This window comes from Diabrotica undecimpunctata, chromosome 9, assembly GCF_040954645.1.
Source record: "Diabrotica undecimpunctata isolate CICGRU chromosome 9, icDiaUnde3, whole genome shotgun sequence".
In the NCBI taxonomy this organism is placed as follows: Eukaryota; Metazoa; Arthropoda; class Insecta; order Coleoptera; family Chrysomelidae; genus Diabrotica; species Diabrotica undecimpunctata.
Genome location: NC_092811.1, coordinates 2,077,700 through 2,097,945, shown reverse-complemented (window position 1 = coordinate 2,097,945; position 20,246 = coordinate 2,077,700). Strand labels below are relative to the sequence as shown.

Here is a 20,246-nt window from a genome sequence, read left to right as displayed (position 1 = left end):
GATATGGTGTCTCCCTGTCTTACTCCTCGGTTGATTTTTATTGGCCTCGTTTTCATTCCGTTATCCATCGTGACTACCATTTCAGCGTGTTGATATATATTATGTATTAATATCCTATATCTAGAGGGTTCATTATTAGCTGTGAATTGGTGCTGTATTACGTCGTTTTTACTTACTACAACAATTTTGGTCTTCTTACAGTTTAATTTCATGCCGTATCTGTCACAGGAATTCCACTACACGGTCTATTAATATTTGCAGATCCTCCACATTATCAGCAATCAAAACCGTATCGTCCGCATATCTTACATTGTTTGTAGATTCTTTCAGTAATTTTTGATGTTGCACCTTGTCAAATGCTTTTCCAAAGTCTATAAAGCATGCGTAGACTTCGCAATTTACGTCTCGAGCTCTTTGTATCAATACTTGTATGGAAAATAGGGCCTCTCGCGTTCTCAGTCCGCTTCTAAACCCAAACTGAACACTGCTAATGTTTTCTTCAAGTTTTTTATATATGCGATAGTGAATAACAGAAAGAAGAATTTTGATGCATGGCTCATTAAGCTTATAATTCTGTAATCGGAGCATCTGGTGGCATTTGCCTTTTTGGGGAGAGGGATGAAGGTGGAAACTAGCCAATCTGTAGGAAATTCTGCAGTTTCATAGATTTTGTTCAGTAGACTCGTTAGGAGTTTGAGTTGGTTGTTTTCAAATAGTTTCAATATGTCAGCTTATATGTTATCAGGTCCAGGTGCTTTGTTATTTTTTAGTCTTTTTATTGCATATGTTACTTCACTGAGCGTTATTTCTGGTCCTGAATATCCAGAAACACTGACTTATGTCTCTTGCTCTTCCTTGAATAATTCTTCCATGTATTGCCTCCATCTCTCAAGTATTCTCTCATTTTCGTAGAGCAGATTGTTGTGCTCGTCTAGTATTAAGTTAGGACTTCGTGATTCGTTTCCTCCCGTTAAGTTTTTGATCTTTGTATGTAGGTTAAAAGTGTCATGCTTCTGTTCTAGGGATTCTATGTCTATGCATTGATTTTGTAGCCATGATTCTTTTGCTTCTTTAATATTTTTCTTAATGATTTTGTTTATTTCTTTGTACATTTCCTCATTCTTATTTCTGTGTTTTCTTCGTTCTTCTATTAGCTCTAATATTTCTTGTCTCATCCATGGCTGTTTCTTTATATTGTTTTCTGGTTTAAGTTTATTATCTACCACTGAATTACAAATATTTTTGATTTTATTCCACATATCATCCACACTTATGTTTTCTTGATTAATATTTGAGATTACAGTTCCAGTAGACAATGTTTTAGTCGATCCCAGTACTCGTCAATACCATTGGTGTTTGTGTTCATTTTGCTGCAGTTCATGTTGGAAGCATTCTTTTACTTTAGGTTCTTTAAGTCTTCTTAAGAAAACCCATATATATGTGCTTCATTGATTTCGAAAAGGCATTTGATCGCGTTCAGCATACCAGACTAATTACCGTCTTGCAGAGCATCCAACTAGATGAGAAAGACATCAAACTTATTGCCAAACTTTACTGGAACCAAACAGCCGTTATTAATACCAACAACAGAGAATCAAAGCCAATCAGTATTGAATGAGGCGTAAGACAGGGCTGTGTACTGTCTCCCACCCTCTTTAACGTGTATTCTGAGAATCTATTTAGGGAAGCTTTAAAAGATCAAAAAGGAATTATCATAGGAGGAGAAATAATTAACAATATACGGTACGCCGCCGATACTGTGATTCTAGCTGAAAACATCGACAATCTGCAGGAGCTAATCAATAGAGTTGACATGGAATGCACAAATTGGGGACTGTCGATAAATATCGATAAAACTAAATACATGGTGACCAGTAAAGTGGATATCGGCGCAACCCAACTGATATTAAACCAACAACCGCTGCAGAGAGTTCAGAGATTCAAATACCTTGGATGTTGGATTACCCAAAATCTGGATCCATCCTTCGAAATTCGATGTAGAATTGAACAGGCAAGAAACTCATTTCAAAAATTCAAGCCTCTATTATCCAATAACTCATTAAATTTGGAAATCCGTGAAAAGTTTACAAGATGTTACGTGTGGTCTGTACTTTTGTATGGATGTGAAACTTGGACTTTAAACGCCGATATCATGAATAAAATCGAGGCGTTTGAGATGTGGTTGTATCGAAGGATACTAAAAATTCCATGGACTAGCAGAACCAGAAACGAAGAAGTTCTTCGAAGAATGGGACATCAACGAACTCTATTAAATATTATTAAGAGGCGTAAACTAGAATATCTTGGACATATAATCAGAGGACCAAGATATGAGTTCCTTCGGCTAATTCTCAACGGTAAAATCGAAGGAAAGAAATGGATAGGACGGAAGAAACTCTCTTGGTTGAGGAATTTGCGGCAGTGGACAGGTTTGACAGCGGACCAATTGCTACACGTAGCGCAAGACCGAGATCAGTATAACAATATTATAAGCATGGTAGTCGCCGACGTTCCGTAGGGATATGGCACTCTAAGAGGAAGAAGTTTTCTTGTGTCTATTGTAGGGATTCTTTGATGTATTTTAATATTCTTTAGGGTGAGTGTAATCTTGGCGGTAAGTGGATTGTCATCTGAGACCACGTATGATCCAGGATATGCTTTTTCACGCTTTTAAGAAAAGAAACAGACTACAGCAAAGGTAACTTAACAACAATAAATTTTACTTATGTAAAGTCCTATGTCGGTTAATAAATTTGTCCACCTGTGCTGAAATAAACATACCTATCATAAATATGCAGTAAAAACTTCAAACATTTGATTTTTTTATTAAAACAAAATACATAGTATTCATGTAAATTTCATTAAGTATAACAGTACAAATTTTACAAAACTATTTCGAAAATCTCTTGAACAATTTACTGGTTTGGAGATCCTAAGCGACTCCTTCTAGAGATCAACACCACCAAGGTGGCAAATCTCACTAGATTCGTTACTTCGTCGCCGTTTCGGGTTCTTTACGTTTTTCCAGCTGCCAGCGCTTGAACGATTGCGTAAATACAACTGTAGCTTCCTACTACGAGACCTATTAAACCTACAAGAAATATGGTTGAATTAAATTACTGTATTAAAATTAATGTAAAATGCAACAAAATACAAATTCTCTTAGAGTCAGTCCAGTTGGGATCTTTTTATAATGAAGATTTGACCTTACAGATCCCTCGTATTATATCTCAAATATATGGAAGGAAAACTGTTCGCCATTTTATTTAGTAAAAGTTGCTTGTGCAGGTAAACTTCATTCGTTTTACATATTCCCATCTGTCAACAAAGGCACGTGAAAGCCAAACAGGGTCGTACTGAGGTATATTATATGATTTTTAAAAATATTTACTTTTGAAACTATTAGTGTTTAGTAAGAATTTCTTGAAATTTAATCACTGTGAGCAAAATTTAATGTTTCATTGAAGGAAAATGTGCTAAAATAAAATATTCATTAATTGAGAGATACATAACAAAGTAAACATTTTGAATAAAAAAGCAACACGCTACAATTTAAATTTAAACAGACTGACAAGTTTGGATCTGTAACATGAGAATCCGTCTGGCTTAAGGCAATAAATTATATTTAATAGCCTCTTGACGAATGAGAGGGCGAATATCAACACGTGCTCATGTTTACAGATGGGAATTTGCTAAATGAATAATTAGTAAAAACTATTTTCCAGTGTGCAGAAATGAAAATAGGTCCTTTTTTTTTAAGTATGCATGTTTTGTAGTATGCATCTAGGCAAATTTCCCAGACCAAAATCTGTAGTGATATTGTCAAATTTTATAAATGATTTTTGATGGTATACAGTGTCGTATGCAATATTAAGGTCAATATATCATCATTCAATTTTATCTTGTCTACTAATGGACACAGATCTCCCTAATAATTTTCCATCTGTTTCGATTCTGTGCCCCTTGCATTCAGTATTTTTGGCAAAGTTTTAAATCGTCAGTTCATCGTGTCGATGGACGACCTCTACTTCATCTCTCGGGCTCGGACTAAAAAATACACTAATCGCAAGAGGGCATAGAACATCAAGATTACATAGTAATTCAGTCTGAAGAGGAAGGACTATAAACGGCATTAAGAACAAAGAAAAAAACCGTCATTCTTGCCATAACTTATACAGAATGTTGTAAAGCAAATAGAATTGACCAAATACCAATAGAACTAAAAATCTATCGTACAGAATTTCACTCCAAAACCTTACCTATAAGAATGAGTACTATATCCTTCCAAAAGATGAAATTTCCACGACCCAGTCTATCTGGCCAAAAAGCTGACATCTCTATAATGGCTGGAAAGGCTATTCCTAGAGCAGATAAGCAGAATGCCCCAACCAGCGAGATAAACAGTCCAAGGAGTGGTACCGAGATTGCTAAAATAACTGAAAACAAAAAAGTTGATTAATGTAAGTAGGTATGCTACAAAATTCAACTCTTGCCTCTGGTGTGCTTACAGCGGGGTGCAAAAAGAGGAACCTGATCTAACCTAAAACAATACTTACAAGTTAGAAAAACGATTCCGAATCTAAGTATATATTCGTAGATGAGCTTCTTCTTTTCTGAAGGATCTTCACCTAAATGAGGTAGAATATAAGTTGTGAATGTGATTTGAGCAGCTGGAAAACCTTGTAGGCCGTAGGAAATGTAGATAGCGGTGGAATATAATATTCTTATGACTTGTGCTAAGCTAAAAAATAAAAATTCTCGTTATTAACGTGCGAGATTGGTAAGGTATTGACACAAGCATGCTGTTTAGGGTGTGGATAAAATTAAGATAGATATGATGGTAACCAATGTTCTGAGAACACAGTACATGAAGAAGAAGAAACAACAATAGCAGAGTAAGAAACTGTGAGACGTCTTCAGTAATATATATATGCAAAACACAAACGTAATACACGAACTCTCTCTCTCTCTCTCTCTCACACACACACACATACACACAAACCTTTAAAGTAGATACAAATAATGAAAAAACACAAAGACTAATGAGAATTTGAAGTTCCTTCTTCTTCTTCTTCTTCTTATAGTGCCGTGCATCTATATTTCCGGTTTTAGCGTCGTTTGTTCTTCCTCTGTATCATCAACATATCTAAACCAATGTAAGATTTTTTGGAAGGAATTTTGGTTTAAAGTTTGACTTGATTATTTCCTTACACAGGTGATCCTTAGAGAGACAGGTATAAATTTTGTGACAGAGGGAGAAATGATTCAGAGAACGATTGAAAGTAAAGTAGGTTGGACTAGAGTATACAACTTTGTACATCCGTGCAATGATCAAGAAAGAAAAAAAGGAAGAAATACATCCGAAACAACGTTAAGTTAAGATGGAAAGATCTTGTAAGTTGAAGGTATTAGGGAATACGTTTTGATAAGAGGTGAACATAAAATTCCATAAAATATTTGGGAACAAATACCAATAGTCAGTGTAATCCAAAAAAAGAAATCCTATCAAGAATCGAACAAGCAAGGAAAACATTCATGAGCATTAAAACATTTTTTACAAGATCAGACCTTAGTTTACAGCTTAGAATCCGAATGATCAGATGTTACGTTTTTTCTGTCTTACTGTATGGCTGTGAAAGTTGGACAATGGACTCTGAAATAGAAAAAAGAATAGATGCCTTTGAGATGTATATATACAGACGAATGTTGAGGATTCCATGGGTACAAAGAGTTACTAATGTTGAGGTACTTCGTCGCATGTGTAAACAAAAAGAATTACTAAGAATAATCAAAGAGAGGAAAATGCAATACTTGGGTCATGTGCTGAGAGGCGAAAGATATGAATTACTTCAAGTTATACTGGAAGGAAAAGTACAGGGCAAAAGATCAGTAGGAAGACGCCAGAACTCGTGGCTGAAAGACCTGAGGAGATGGTTCGACCGCTCATCCGCAGAGATCTTTCGCGCAGCAGTTTCCAAAACTACAATTGCCATTTGGATCGCCAACCTTCGAAAGGAGACGGCGCAATGAGAAGAAGAAGAGGTGAACAAGTGAAAAGCGTATGAGTCAAACTGTGGGAAAGGGGGAAATGCTCGGCTGGGAGTGAAGCCGTTGTAGGAGCGATAAGGGTCTTCCACGTGCTATATGGATGGGGTCCTCATAAAAAAAAGCCCAACAAAAAAAGAGAAAACAGGGAGCATCTTTGCTGGCAGTCTGTGGATGTGGAAGTGAATAAAGTGTTTCGAAAGTGTTGCTCGGCCTTACACAGAGGCAATTGCACTACCGGAGCGATGGATGACAGAGAAGGGTCTGTGTTACCAGGTAGGCATACTCCTAGTCCGACTAGTTTTTTGAAAATTTCAGATATTTCTCTATTAAAAAGGCTTAGATATATGGAACAGTTGAAAGAGGACCTAAAAACCTTAAAAATCACCAACTAGAAGCGTAAAGCCTATAATGTATTGGAATGGCGGAAGATATCCAAACACGCCAAGACCCACAAAGCATTGTCGTGTTACTGATGATGGTAATGATGATAATAAAGAAGTCTGTATTTCTTAACCAAATAAAGCAGTTGTAGAAATAATCATAGAAATAAGATATCTTCATATAAATATACTTACATATCTGTTGAAGGAAAATTCAACGTAATGCTAGGTTTGATACCATCTCCGTACCTCCAGTATCCCATCATAGCAAGAAATACGTAGACAAAGATTACCAAAACCATTCCTACGTTTAGAACACCAAAAGGTTTTAAGAAACTCTTCGGTGTAGCCATATTGTTTTCCAGAGATATAACCTATAAAAGTCATCTTACGTTAAACATAAATTTGCTTGGAAGTTAACAAAACATATAGGTTAGACAGAGAACGAGATAGAAAGAAGTCCAATGAGGAATAAACAACAATACACATGATAGATCTTATACAGGGTGAGTCATGAGGAACTTTACATACTTCTACCATATGTAGAGTCCCTCAGGGAGCATATCATGTGGCCACTAAAAAATGTCAACTCCTCTTCTTTATTAATTAACAGGGTGATTTGTGTAATTGACCATTTATTTCATTTTACTGTAGTGTTTATACGGCTCATTTGATTTTTTTAATTTTTGCATGATACAGTACACTACTATCAAGCATTCGACTGGTATTGGCTAAACTAAAAAATTCCAGGACTGGCTTTGGAAAAAATAATTTAGGGATTCGTATTAAATATTACACCCTGTATAATTTTTTTTTTAAATGCAATAAGTGATTTTCAAACTACATAAATAGCCAATGAAAACGACATATGCGACAATGTTGTCGCACTTTTATTAAATTTTTAGTGAACGATCAAATCTTACCAAAAATAGAACAACCATAATGAAATATCAAATTATAAGGTATTAATTTAAACAAATGTTATAAATTCCAAACATTTTAATTAAAATGAGTTCCTACAACATAATCTAATACGTAGAAAATTAACATCTTTACTGTCACTTTGTATTATCTCTACGATAGAATCAATTGTTTTTCAATTTTAAATTTTTACTCATAGATCGTATTGGGGCATTATTTTCGATAAATAATAAATTAAATTAATTAAAAAGTCAAACCTCTTGTAGGTGTTAGCTTTTGTTGATTGTAAATGATTAAAATTTTATGTCAAATAATAATACATTGCATTAACTGTACTAAATAAAAATAAATCTAAAAAAGTTTAAAATGAAGGTTGGCGTTCAATATTTTATACCCATTGTCATTATTGTCATTATCAATTGTTATTTATGTGTACAAGAATACATATTTCTTCTGTCATATCTACGTTAAGTACATTGTGTTAGTTTTGGTAGAGCTTTTGTTACTTTCGTCCAAAATGCCACTTCAGTTTTTGACCACAGAATATGCAGACATAATATTTGTTTATGGATTCTGTAATGGGAATGGTAGGGCTGCTAGTAGAGAATATCGCAGGAGATTTCCTAATCGTCGAACTCCCAGTCATCCAACATTTGGGTCAGTTTTTAATTATTTGCGAGAAAATGGTACTTTTCCTAGTGGAACAACAGAGCGACATGTAGATGAAGCGCAGGAAGATGACATTATGGACGCCGTTACTATGAACCCTACAATAAGCACTAGACAAGTAAGTCGAAAACTCAATGTTACTCAATCAAAAGTAAGTAGAGTCTTACAAAAAAATAATCTATACCCATATGACATTCAAATGGTTCAGCGACTACATGCTGGAGATGAGATCGATAGGTTGGAATTTTGTAGATAGATTAACAATAATCGACCAACGCTATACAGGACACTATTTACAGATGAAGCCCAATTTACCAGAGACGGGATAAATAATTCACGAAATTCACATGTGTGGGCAGAAGAAAATCCCCATGCTATTCGAGAACGTCGTTCTCAGTTAAGGTTTTCGGTTAACGTGTGGATTGGTGTCATAAATAACCAATTAGTAGGTCCTCACTTTTTTGATGGTCCTTTAACAGGGCAGGTCTATTTGAACTTTCTACAAAATATTTTGCCGAATTTGCTTGCCAACGCGAACGTTGCTATCCGAGGGATGTATTTTCAGCATGATGGGGCACCGCCACACTTTTTACTGGCAGTGAGACAACATCTCAATAATGTTTATGACAACAGGTGGATAGGACGTGCAGGTCCTATTTCGTGGCCTTCAAGATCCCCTGATTTCAATCCCGTTGATTACCGTATTTGGGGACGATTGAAGCAACTAGTTTACGCAGTGAATATTAATAACCGACAACAATTAATTGATAGAATTATACATTGTTGTAATACTATTAGAAACGATCCCCAGAGTATCCGTAATTCAATAAGTCAATTAACAATTCGGCAACAAAAATGTGTACAGGCTGCAGGGTTCCATTTCGAAAATCTATTTTGAATTATTTTTATTTTGTTACCATTATTGTATCTTTTCCAGTTCTAATTTATGGGTTTATCATAACTATGTACATATTTTTAGTTTTTTTTTTAAATTGTTCTTCGTTATTGTTAGTAGTTACTGTTTTTTGTTGTGCAGTGACTCAGTTTATCATTTCAATTAAAATGTTTGAAATTTATAAAATTTGTTTAAATTAATTACCTTATAATTTGATACTTCATTATGGTTGTTCTATTTTTGCTAAGATTTGATCGTTCACTAAAAATTTAATAAAAGTGCGACAACATTGTCGCATATGTCGTTTTCATTGGCTATTTATGTAGTTTGAAAATCACTTATTGCATTTTGAAAAAAATATATACAGGGTGTAATATTTAATACGAACCACTAAATTAATTTTTCCAAAGCCAGTCCTGGAATTTTTTAGTTTAGCTAATACCAGTCGAATGCTTGATAGTAGTGTACTGTATCATGCAAAAATTAATAAAATCAAATGAGCCGTATAAACACTACAGTAAAATGAAATAAATGGTCAATTACACAAATCACCCTGTTAATTAATAAAGAAGAGGAGTTGACATTTTTTAGTGGCCACATGATATGCTCCCTGAGGGACTCTACATATGGTAGAAGTATGTAAAGTTCCTCATGACTCACCGTGTATAAGTCCTAATCTAATGCAATTTTTTCTTTCCAAATTCATGGAGTGCTTTTCATATCTATAAAAATATGATTTTAACATTGCTTTCTTCTTTTATATCCATTTGATGTGATTATACGTCTTTTTACCTAATAAAAATAGCTTATTTGGCTTTATAAGTGAAGTTAATAATTTATGCGGAACATTTCTTATCGCTTTATTCTTGTTTAACCTTTGGGTAGTGGCGTCACTGTGTGAGAGACCTGGTAGACAGTTTTTTTGATGACGAGCACGGGCAAGCTTACTTGCAGAAACTTTTAGAAGAAGTAGGACTAGATAATAGTGATATTGAATCAGTGGCGTGCGAAGATGAATCAGAGGAAGAGGAACAGGACATTGAGGAGTTATAAATCACGACAGTGAATCAGAACAGGAGATATCAGATGCAGATGAAACAGTTGCGGTTCGTCAGTCTGCCCGTCTTTTCTATATAGGTATGTTAAAAAACTAGAATATGTATTAGCAAGTTATGCTAAATTTTTATTGTGTTAGGCAAGAACCGTACAACTCACTGGAAGAAGCATCCTCCAAAGCCAAGAACCACTAGAACAATACAGGACAACATAATAATTCGCTTACCAGGGCCTACAACAACTACTAAAAATTTAAAGGACGCTGTCGGAATTTTGAATTATTTTTTGGATCGAAAGATAATGGGTATCATTGTGGAAAATACAAATAAATACATAGCCTCCATTCAAGAAAACTATTCGCAAGAGCGAAATGCTAATCTCACTAATGAAATGGAAATCCGTGCTTTTATAGGACTCTTGTATTTATCTGGGCTAGATCACTGTAATCGTGCCAGTGCAGCAGATGTTTGGAGGAGAGATGGTTATGGTATAGAAATTTTTTATTTTACGATGACTCTACAAAAGTTCTGATTTCTTCTTCGTTGCATTAGGCTTGATGATAAGGAAACACGTGCAGAGCGATCAAAAATTGACAAGCTAGCTCCCATTCGTGTTTGTTTGTCCATGCCCATGTCGTAAAAAATTGTCATTTATCATTTGTTACCATTGATGAGATGCTCCCTGCTTTCAGAGGGAAATGTTCGTTCCGTCAGTACATTCCCTCAAAACCTAATAAATACGGCAGTATCATTAAGCAAATAGCAGTACCTAAACAATGGATACAACGAACAAACAATTAATAAAATGTTAAATCAAAAACTACACAAGAAAGCCCTGAACTTAGTATTTCCACCACCAGAGAAAAAACCCAGTACCTTCTGCTCGATTACATATACATACAGGCAAAATATCAACAAAAATAGCCAAACACATAAAAAAGAAAGGAATAACACCAGCTTTCAGAACAAATAACAACGTAGGCAAATATATTAAAAACAACAAGAGCCAACATAAAAAACACTTACACAGTGGTGTGTACAAACTTAAATGTGGCGACTGCCCAAAAACTTACATTGGTCAAACAGGTAGAAATTTTAATAAACGAATAGCAGAACATAAAAGGGCTTTCAATAATAGAAAAACAGAAATAATAGAATTACAAAAGGAGATGTCGACGTTGTAGATAAGTTGTACGCTAGTTACAACTGCTCCTGGAATAGCAGAAAATGGCCCATGGTAATATTCTACACATTATTAAATGTCGCAGGAATCAATACTCAGATGATATATAAAGCAAACAACGGAGATCCAAATATACGGCGACGACATTTGTTAAGAGATTTAGCAAACGCATTGGTTCATCCACATTTGAAAAGGAGAGCAGCTCTTAGTAATCTTCCGAGGACGCTGAAGCTGAGACTTATAAGTAACTAGAGGTGATGCACCGGAAAATCAAGAAATGCCATTACCTGCTGTAAGGTGCACCTACTGCGGCTGGAGAAAGAATAGAAAACTCGTTTTTCCTGCTACAAATGCAATACATTTATGTGTTTAGAGCATATTACAGGTGTATGTCAGAACTGTAAGGAACTACAATAAAAGTATATAGATTTGTTTTTTTGTGGCTATTTGTTGCATTTATGTTCATTTAACATTTTTTAAGTATGTTTGTTGTGTTACGTTTGTTTATTTTTATTTTATAAGGAAAAATTAATACACATGACATTTTTTTTCAATAACTATTCAAATCATTGTTGTGTGTAATGTAATAAAGTTTAAATTACTTTTTTTTACTAAAACGTCTTAATATATTCACCTATTCCAAATTCCTACAAAATAAAAAAGAAAAATCCTATATTTCTATTTTTTAGACACATCTGGTCTATGAGACCGGGGCAACTAAACTTGTAAGAAACTATAGCGCCACTACCCGAAGGTTAAGCAAGCTTAAACATCAATAAAGTTATATATCGCATGGAAGTAGATGTGATTGTAGATGTAATTGATTGGATTCCCCGTCACATGGATCACTAGTTTTCTATAATATCCCTGTTCTATTGCTTGGACCTGTATGTATTAGTTGATTTTACTTACCACTCCGACAGCCTGCAGAGAGAACAAACACGTTCCAAAATACAAAGGGTACTTATCCAACGGACCAAACGACGGAAGGCTTGAAAACGCCGGCAAATTTTGGAAAACGTAGTACCCACAAACGCCAAACGTCAAAAGAGTAATAAAATTTGCTAAGTACGAGAATGGCACTAAAAGTTTTAAATTTCTGAGCATCATTATAAGCAGAAACGGGATGAAGAACATCAGTATGTACAAAGTTTGGTTGATCTCGGGCTTGATGTATTCATCACAGACGGCCTTGATGTTGACACCGACGAAGACCACGTAGACGCAACAGATACCGACTTGATAGACGATAAGGAAGAAGTTGGTGATTCCCCTGAAAAAAATTTAATAATTGGTTAAACAGTTAGGATAGTAAAAAAAAAACAGCAGAAAAAATCTTATACATACAGGATTTTAAAAATTCTAAAAGCTTGTCATTTAAACGTTTTGAAAGAGGGTTGAATCGAAGTTTTGCCCTTGCACGGAGTGGACACCAAATCGGCTGAAGAATTCTTTAACAAGTACCTCTGCAACTGTAGCAGTTTCTTGATTTGGTATCGCATAGGCCTCAGTCCATTTCGTAAAATAATCCATAGCTACCAGGATATATGTTTTTCATCATCCGTTTCTGGAAATGGACTTGCAATATCGATTGCTACTCCTTTCATACGACTACCAACATTATACTGTTTTATGAGTGCCCTCTTTTTATCAACTAGACCATTACTGATTGCGCACAGTTCACATTTCCAGCACCACCTTCTTACATAATCTTTACAGTTCACCCAATAGAACCGTTCTTTTGCAGAGTCTGTAATCGTCTGTATCATCATGTAACTGACGCAATACTTCTGACATTTTATTTTAGGTACAATTAACTAAAGCTTAGACTTTCTACCATCATCGCTTTTGGTACTATATAGAAGATCATCTTTCGTACCAGACAATTTCATTGACTTCAATAGGATTCGACTACATGCACACACACTACATGTCTTGCCAAGAAGGTCTCTCACCTCGACGCATCCAATCCAATACTCTTTTTATATAGAGATCATTTGCTTGGGCGTCTTGTAGCTGTTGAGGCTGCCATTGATCGTTAATGATGGTAGCTCGTCTCACAAGGTAAAGTTCAGGCTCTAATTTAAGACAGTGATTACAACTTGCACTGTATGGCCGTCTCAACAGAGCAGAGCATCAGCGTTTGAATAAACTCTTCAAGCACTGTGTCCGATCTGTTCGAGTTGTATTATTTTATTGTAATTTATGGCGAATATGACCTACGTCGCCACCATTTCAACATCTGGGCTCGCGTCTCTTCAGCATTGTGTTACGAACTATTTTTCATACCATTTTTTTTAGACGTTCATCGTTTTGTTCGTCTTCTTCTTTAATGGTTCATTCTCGATAGCTCTGAAGTTTGAGTAGCTGTTTCGTGTTCCAAGGCAAATATTTCACTGTATTTCAACCCATTGACGAAGGTATCTACAGCAATTTCATCCAGAATGTTGTCTGGTGTCTTCGGATAAGCTGACCATACTATACGAGCAACATTTGCTTAAAATTCTTGCAAATTCTCACTTGCTCGTTGAATTCATTTCTTAGTTGTGCTTTGTAGACTTCAAGATGGGCATCTCCATAACGTTTTTCTAGTCGAGTGAGTAAGGACTGATAAAATTTTTCTTGACCCTTAGGAATCGATCTTAGGGAATCCGGAACATCACCTCGTTAAGCAGCAGTCAAAGCAACTGCCATTTCTTGTTCGGTCCAATGATTGGTTGTCGCAACAGCTTCAAATTGTCTAAGGTATATGGACCAAGAAGACTTCACCATCACCATCAAATGGTGGCAATTTTAATCTTATATAATGAGTCGTTTCGTGTGTTGGTGATTTTTCTTTCACTAAAGGATCAAAAACTACTAAATACGTTTGTATTCATTATCAGGTTCTCTAATTGTTTGATCTTCTCTTCTACATCATCTACATTTTTCTGTATCCTATGGAATATTCTAGAAACTTCTGCAAATATTGTTCTGCCTACATACCTCTTTAATTATTTGAGAAGTCTCGTCGAATCTTCCAAAAACATTTTCTAATTTCTCGTCAAATCCTTTGGGAACATTTTCAGAAGTTTCTTCAATCATTTGAGAAATATTTTTGAATTTTCCGTCAATTATTTTTGTTAAAACTGCTTCTTCTGCTGACGGAAAGTAAAATGTCTGTGGGTCATCTACATTCTTGTTGAGAACCTCCTGCAGTCGTTCTTTGAAGGACATTCTTGGACCCAATGCAGTCTTCATCCCGTTTTCATACTTGCTCACGCAACTGTTTCACTAAAAATTCTACTATTAGCAGCATATTTGGTCAGGCACACACGTACTTACTAAATGTTTTTTCTGACAAAAATCACTACCGAACTACGCGGATGTTCTCGACAAACAATACTTTTCAAAAGTTTAAAAGTCTTTTTCAAAAGTCACTGCTTAATTTATTTTTAAATTAATAAATTATCTCTCACCGTGACACCACTGTAAAGTGTTCAAATAAGAAGAGCGGTTCTAATAGTTCTAAGTATAGATATGCCCTTAACTTATATATAATTATTATCACATAGTTTTAGTATACTTACGGGGCATATGGAGCAAACCTTCGAAAAGGTTTCGGACCCACCTCACACGCTACTCTCATAGAATCTGGGTAAGTTAAGAGCCCCACACGTTTCCTTTTACATAATTCATATTGAGCTATTACCTAAAGAATAAAAACATAATATAATAAAAACTATATAAAAAAATACCTAATACAATAAATAATTATTAAAAAATGTTTCTGATAAATTGAAATCTATCTATCCACACCCTTTTTCATTAAGCTCAACTCATCCACCAGGCACGAGGCCAACCAAAAGCCTCTGTTGCTTTCGCTTTCGGGAAAATATTGGCATGGGAGGCATATAGCTCTTGAGGCAGAGAAACAAATTTCTGCAGTTATAGTTTCACTCTTTCGTCTACGTTGAAACTTTTTTCTGCTATTAATTTATATTTCTGGACAGTTTCATCCAACAATTTAAAGAATTGCTGAACAACCACTTTGTTAAATCCGATCACATGGGCACCTGACGTAGCCTTCGGTTTTTTTATTGATAACTCTATGTGCTTATTTAAAAATCCCTGCATCCATCCCTGTCCAGCCATTTTATGATTTTTGTTAAAGGGGTGCTCAATCCTATTTTTATCACCAAGATGATTAAATGTTAAAACAAGATTAACAATCAACATAAAACGCAGATCAGTTGCTTTAATTTTCCTATGCTTTCTGTTAAATGGCCACCCCTCTTAGCGACCAACTTTTGATTCCCGAGGTTGGGCGCTACTGGAAGGTTTTACTGTATCACAAAACAAATGAATATAAATACTTACTAATACTCGCAAACAGTATGTACTGAGAACTCCTATAATAATGGTAGAAATGATTCCATTTATCATTCCAGCTAATTTGAACCCTTCTGGCATGGCTAAGATTCCGGTTCCTATGGCACCTTTCAGTAGATGGATAAGTGTTTCCATGTTCCTATAAAACACAAATAGAGAATGAGCAAATTAAGTAAGAACACAATTAATAGAAGGAGGAGAATTGAAGCAAAAGAAACCTTATTTAGAATAACCGTTATGGACCATTCGACTGTAACAATAATTATAACAGCGGTTTGGATATCGCTGAAGATGAAATTATACAGAAACGTAAAATCTCTAGTCTTGATGGTGTTAAAGTGTTAAATATACTTGGAGAAAAGCTAGTTTTTTCTGTATTAGAAAGAGGCTGAAATCGATTCTTTCAGCTGACTCTTAAGCTGATTCTTCCTTATTTTCTACTCTTCCAGTGAGAGTTATGTTGCAGTCCGATTTAGGTTTTTCTCCGGTTGCGGAATTGCTGACGGTGCTTTTTTTTATCCCTATGGCCGGTCTTTAGAATTCTTCTCAACATCCCCACACTACCGTTGAATTCACCTTTGGGCTTCTAGGAGCCCATATCTGCTTGATACACAAATAATTGCTAACTTTTGTTGGAACCACGTTACTTCTATTCAAATTCATGGAAATACACTGGAAGAAATATGTATCTTAAGAGGAGTGCCTCAAGATTGTGTACCTTCACCCTTACTCTTCAACGTTTATTCAGAATATATTTTTTATACATATTTTCAATGAAATTATGAAGAATTTAGACGTAGAAATAGTTATTAATTTAATAATCTTAACTGTTTTTTGGCTGTTGCCTTTTTATTCTTTGATGTGTCTATTGGTAACTGTCCAGTGACAAACGGAATCTTGAATTGTTCCAGTTAGTTGTTGGTTAATGTTATTAGGACTTCTCGTGGTTTTAGTAAAGAACTCAAGACCGTCAATGAAACTGTTTAACACTTCTATGAAAATTTTTACTCTGTAAAAGTAAAAATACAAAAAAAAATAAATTTTTTGTAATAATGAAATAAATGTAAAAATAAATGTTACAAATATATTATTAATATATGTTGCTTATTCGACGTTTTGAAACAGAATGTCTTTGCCAACAGGAGGGTTGATTACCTTCGCGACAAGCTGTCGCAGGGATCAAATTTTGCAAAAGACGACAGGGGCGTCGTCAGATCATTTCGGTTTTAACAGTGTTTGCCTCCTACTTCTCGTATTATTAAATGGCCAATTCCATATGATGTTTGTTATTCTAAGTAGGTATTCTTCTATTCAATTAATAGAGTTATACCACAGTTTCTCATTGTGTTAAATTTTTCTGTTCTATTCAGTTCTTTTATCATGTTATTTTTTAAAATATTGTATTCCATGTAAATCATTTTTAAATTGAGTTATAAACTTTTCCCATGATTGTTGATATGCTTTCCTTGATACGTTCTAAGTTACCCTGTATATTTGTACGAGAATGAGACTGAACTTATAAAATTGGAGTATTATAAGAACATAATCAGCAGCAATTTTAAAATTATCGTTTGAAAGCATCGCACAACCCCTGTGACGAATTGAATTTAAAAAAAGCAACTGGTATCAAAAACGCGAAAAAGAGATTTGTTACCAAAGAAATCTTAATCTTTAAAAGCAATTCAAAAAGAAAAAAATCTGCACAATGATTCTACAAATATAGATGAAGTATATATACTAACTTTTGCCAAATAAGAAAGATACTTACGTTGTAGGGTGTTCGTTTTGTCTGTACATATGAGGATCAAAGTCGTCACCACCATTCTCGGCTGATTGGTTGTTTTGTCGTCCCCTAAAAGAAAAAAAACATCCTAGCATTGGTTCATCTCAATACAATTCTCTAGAAGGCTTTAGTGTAGTGCAATTTTTTTATAGTGTGTGGATGTGTGACTGTCTGTAATCTGCCACAAAATACATAGTATATCAAAACTCATGCATGTGAGATCAAACCTTTACTGTAAAACCGAAGAACAGCTGTAAAGATTGGAGACGCAGAATGCCAGCAATATCTTCAGAAGAACAGACACCGACAAGAAGTCTACAACTAGAGAAAGCAAATAAGATTGAAGAATATGGAGAAATATTGTGAGGTGCTTTTCTCACATCGATCTATCGACTGTGAGATAGGAGTTTGGTCTAGGTGCTTTTGGAGAGACTGCGGCCATAGTGTGTGCGAGAGACGTTCACAAGCAGACGAGATAGCAGGCGTGTGTAGAGCAAGTGAGAGTACGAGCAAAAGGTGGGCAGATCACACTCGTAAGAAGAAAAGGAGCCAGTAGAGAATTCTTGGAAATAAAAGGTTAGCTTGCCATATAATCAATAAATACTTTCAACCGCGATCATAACTAATTTGGTTTTTTAATATATTTTATTCAGTGATTTCATGTCACAATAAATATAATCTTTTAATTTAGATATAAAAAATTAAAAGAAATAATATTTCTTGAAAGAAAATTCTTTGTGTTGATTTAATTTAAAAAAGAAAACACAGAGAAGAGATCTTTTATTTGAATCGGATTAGCGCATATGATAAATTATTTAAATTAATTGTAAAATTGTCTGCAAGTTGGTGCAATTACCAGTGGTGAACGAGGTCTTTCCACGACGCTAGTATTCGGTTTCAGTGCCTTAATGAAAGAAGGTTTGGACAAAAACGGTCCTATTGGGGCAATATACAGATGTTCCAAATCAGGGTGGATAATGGAACAACTTTTCTTGGAATGGTTGAAACATTTTTAGCGGCATGTTAATGTTTCTAAAGACCATCCAGTTCTTTTAGTGTTAGATAACCACACAACGCATTCAAGTCTGGCTTCCTACAATTTTTGTCGCGACACCGGAATAAATCTCCTTTCACTGCCACCACACACCTCCCACCGTCTCCAGCCTCTAGATATCACGTTTTCTTCTCCATTCAAGACAGCTTACTACCAAGAATGTGACAAGTATATAAAACAAAAAAAAAATATGAGAAAATCAATACAACAGACGTTGCGGAACTTGTTAAAAATGCCTTTAATAGGGCTGTGTCTGTTGAGAACGCTGTAAATGTTTTTCGAACCACAGGGATCTTTCCCTTCGATCCCAATGTTTTTTTGTGAAGAAGAATTAATATCTATACCAATAGTTGAACAATATCAAGATAATGTGTCTTCTCTGCCCCGAACACCATCGCCAACACCAGTTCCCCTAGATAAACTACCAGGGCCCAATGGAGTCCAAAATAAAAAACTGAGACCAAAAGCAGCACCATCATCAGAAGATTCTTTATCTGAATCAGAATTAGAGGAAGTTTCAGACATTGATCTGAGCGAGGATAAGGATAAATCTGTGCAAAACACAGATCTGGAACCAAAACGCCAGAGTTAGGATCGAAGGTTCCACATCCGCAGAAGTAGAAATTAGGAGGGGAGTTAGACAAGGATCTGTTCTGTCGCCTCTGCTGTTTAATCTTTACTCCGAGTTTCTATTTAAAGAAGCATTGGAGGATTCCAAGGATGGAGTCAATGTGAATAGCGTAAATATCAACAGTATCAGATACGCTGATGATACAGTGTTAATTGCGGATTCCGACTTAGGTCTACAACGACTCATCGACAAGACCAACTCGACCTGTGAGCAATTTGGTATGAAAATAAACATTAAAAAAACCAAAGTGATGTCAATCCGAAAAAACCAAAACATACCTCAACCTTGCACAATAAATGGGCACATTTTAGAACAGGTCAATAGATTTAAGTACCTGGGATGTTGGATCGATAGCAGCCTAAATCCTGATCTAGAAATAAGATCGAGAATAGAACAGGCCAGAAAATCTTTCGAAAAAATAAAAAAACTGCTTTGTGATTCTCGAATAAAACTCGAAATTCGACTACGTTTATCAAAATGCTACGTCTGGTCGACTCTTCTATATGCAGTTGAAACGTGGACCCTTAAAACATCAACCGTAAATAAATTGGAGGCCTTTGAAATGTGGATCTACCGGAGAATTCTCAAAATTTCATGGACACCGCATACCTCAAACGAAGAAGTGCTGCATAGAATAGGCAAGGATAGAGAACTTTTTAACACAGTAAAAGTTAGACAAACATCATACCTAGGCCACATACTGAGAAATAGTACCAATATGCCCAACTTATAGTGAAAGGAAAAATCGAGGGAAAGAGAGGCCTAGGAAGGAAAAGACTATCGTGGCTCAGAAACATCCGACAATGGACAGGGCTAAATTTTGAACAGCTAATAAGAACAGCTGAAGATAGAGAAGAGTTTAAAATTGTAGTAGCCAACCTCCATTGAGGAGAGGGCACTTTAAGACGAAGAAGAATTATTTTATAATATTTTTGAAGCAGTAATTGGTTAACTGAATGAACTAAATGTCCATATTATAAGTTTCAAATTCGTAAAAGCTATAGTAAACAGTGTATAACAGTTTTTGACTAAAGAGAAGTCGATATTCCCCCACCTTCCTCTAGAAAAAAGAAAACCTGAAGGAAAAAAATTGTTTTTTCTATGAATTATGTCCTAAATATTTCCTAGTTTAATTTTTTTTTTGAACATTCCTACTTTTTATTTTTTTATTGTCCATCTCCAATTTGAGGGAATTTTTTTTGCTGAACTTAAATCTCTTAAGTTTGATTTCTCAAGTAAAGTTTTACTCAAGTGCA

General features: G+C 35.2%; 1 protein-coding gene across 5 annotated transcripts in view; it reads right to left on the bottom strand.

The window, feature by feature from the left end:
• Positions 1 to 2,809: 2,809 nt before the first annotated feature.
• Positions 2,810 to 20,246, bottom strand: part of LOC140449392 (proton-coupled amino acid transporter-like protein acs) — a 74,388-nt gene continuing 56,951 nt past the window's right edge. For all 5 annotated transcript variants that reach the window (XM_072542546.1, XM_072542547.1, XM_072542544.1 and 2 more), the window contains 8 exons: positions 17,291 to 17,374; positions 15,511 to 15,661; positions 14,721 to 14,842; positions 12,064 to 12,424; positions 6,624 to 6,802; positions 4,557 to 4,741; positions 4,260 to 4,436; positions 2,810 to 3,091 (listed from right to left, as the gene is read on the bottom strand). In XM_072542546.1, coding sequence (XP_072398647.1) covers positions 3,015 to 3,091; positions 4,260 to 4,436; positions 4,557 to 4,741; positions 6,624 to 6,802; positions 12,064 to 12,424; positions 14,721 to 14,842; positions 15,511 to 15,661; positions 17,291 to 17,374 — 1,336 coding nt within the window. In that variant the 3' untranslated portion in view covers positions 2,810 to 3,014. The remainder of the gene's footprint in view (positions 3,092 to 4,259; positions 4,437 to 4,556; positions 4,742 to 6,623; positions 6,803 to 12,063; positions 12,425 to 14,720; positions 14,843 to 15,510; positions 15,662 to 17,290; positions 17,375 to 20,246) is intronic.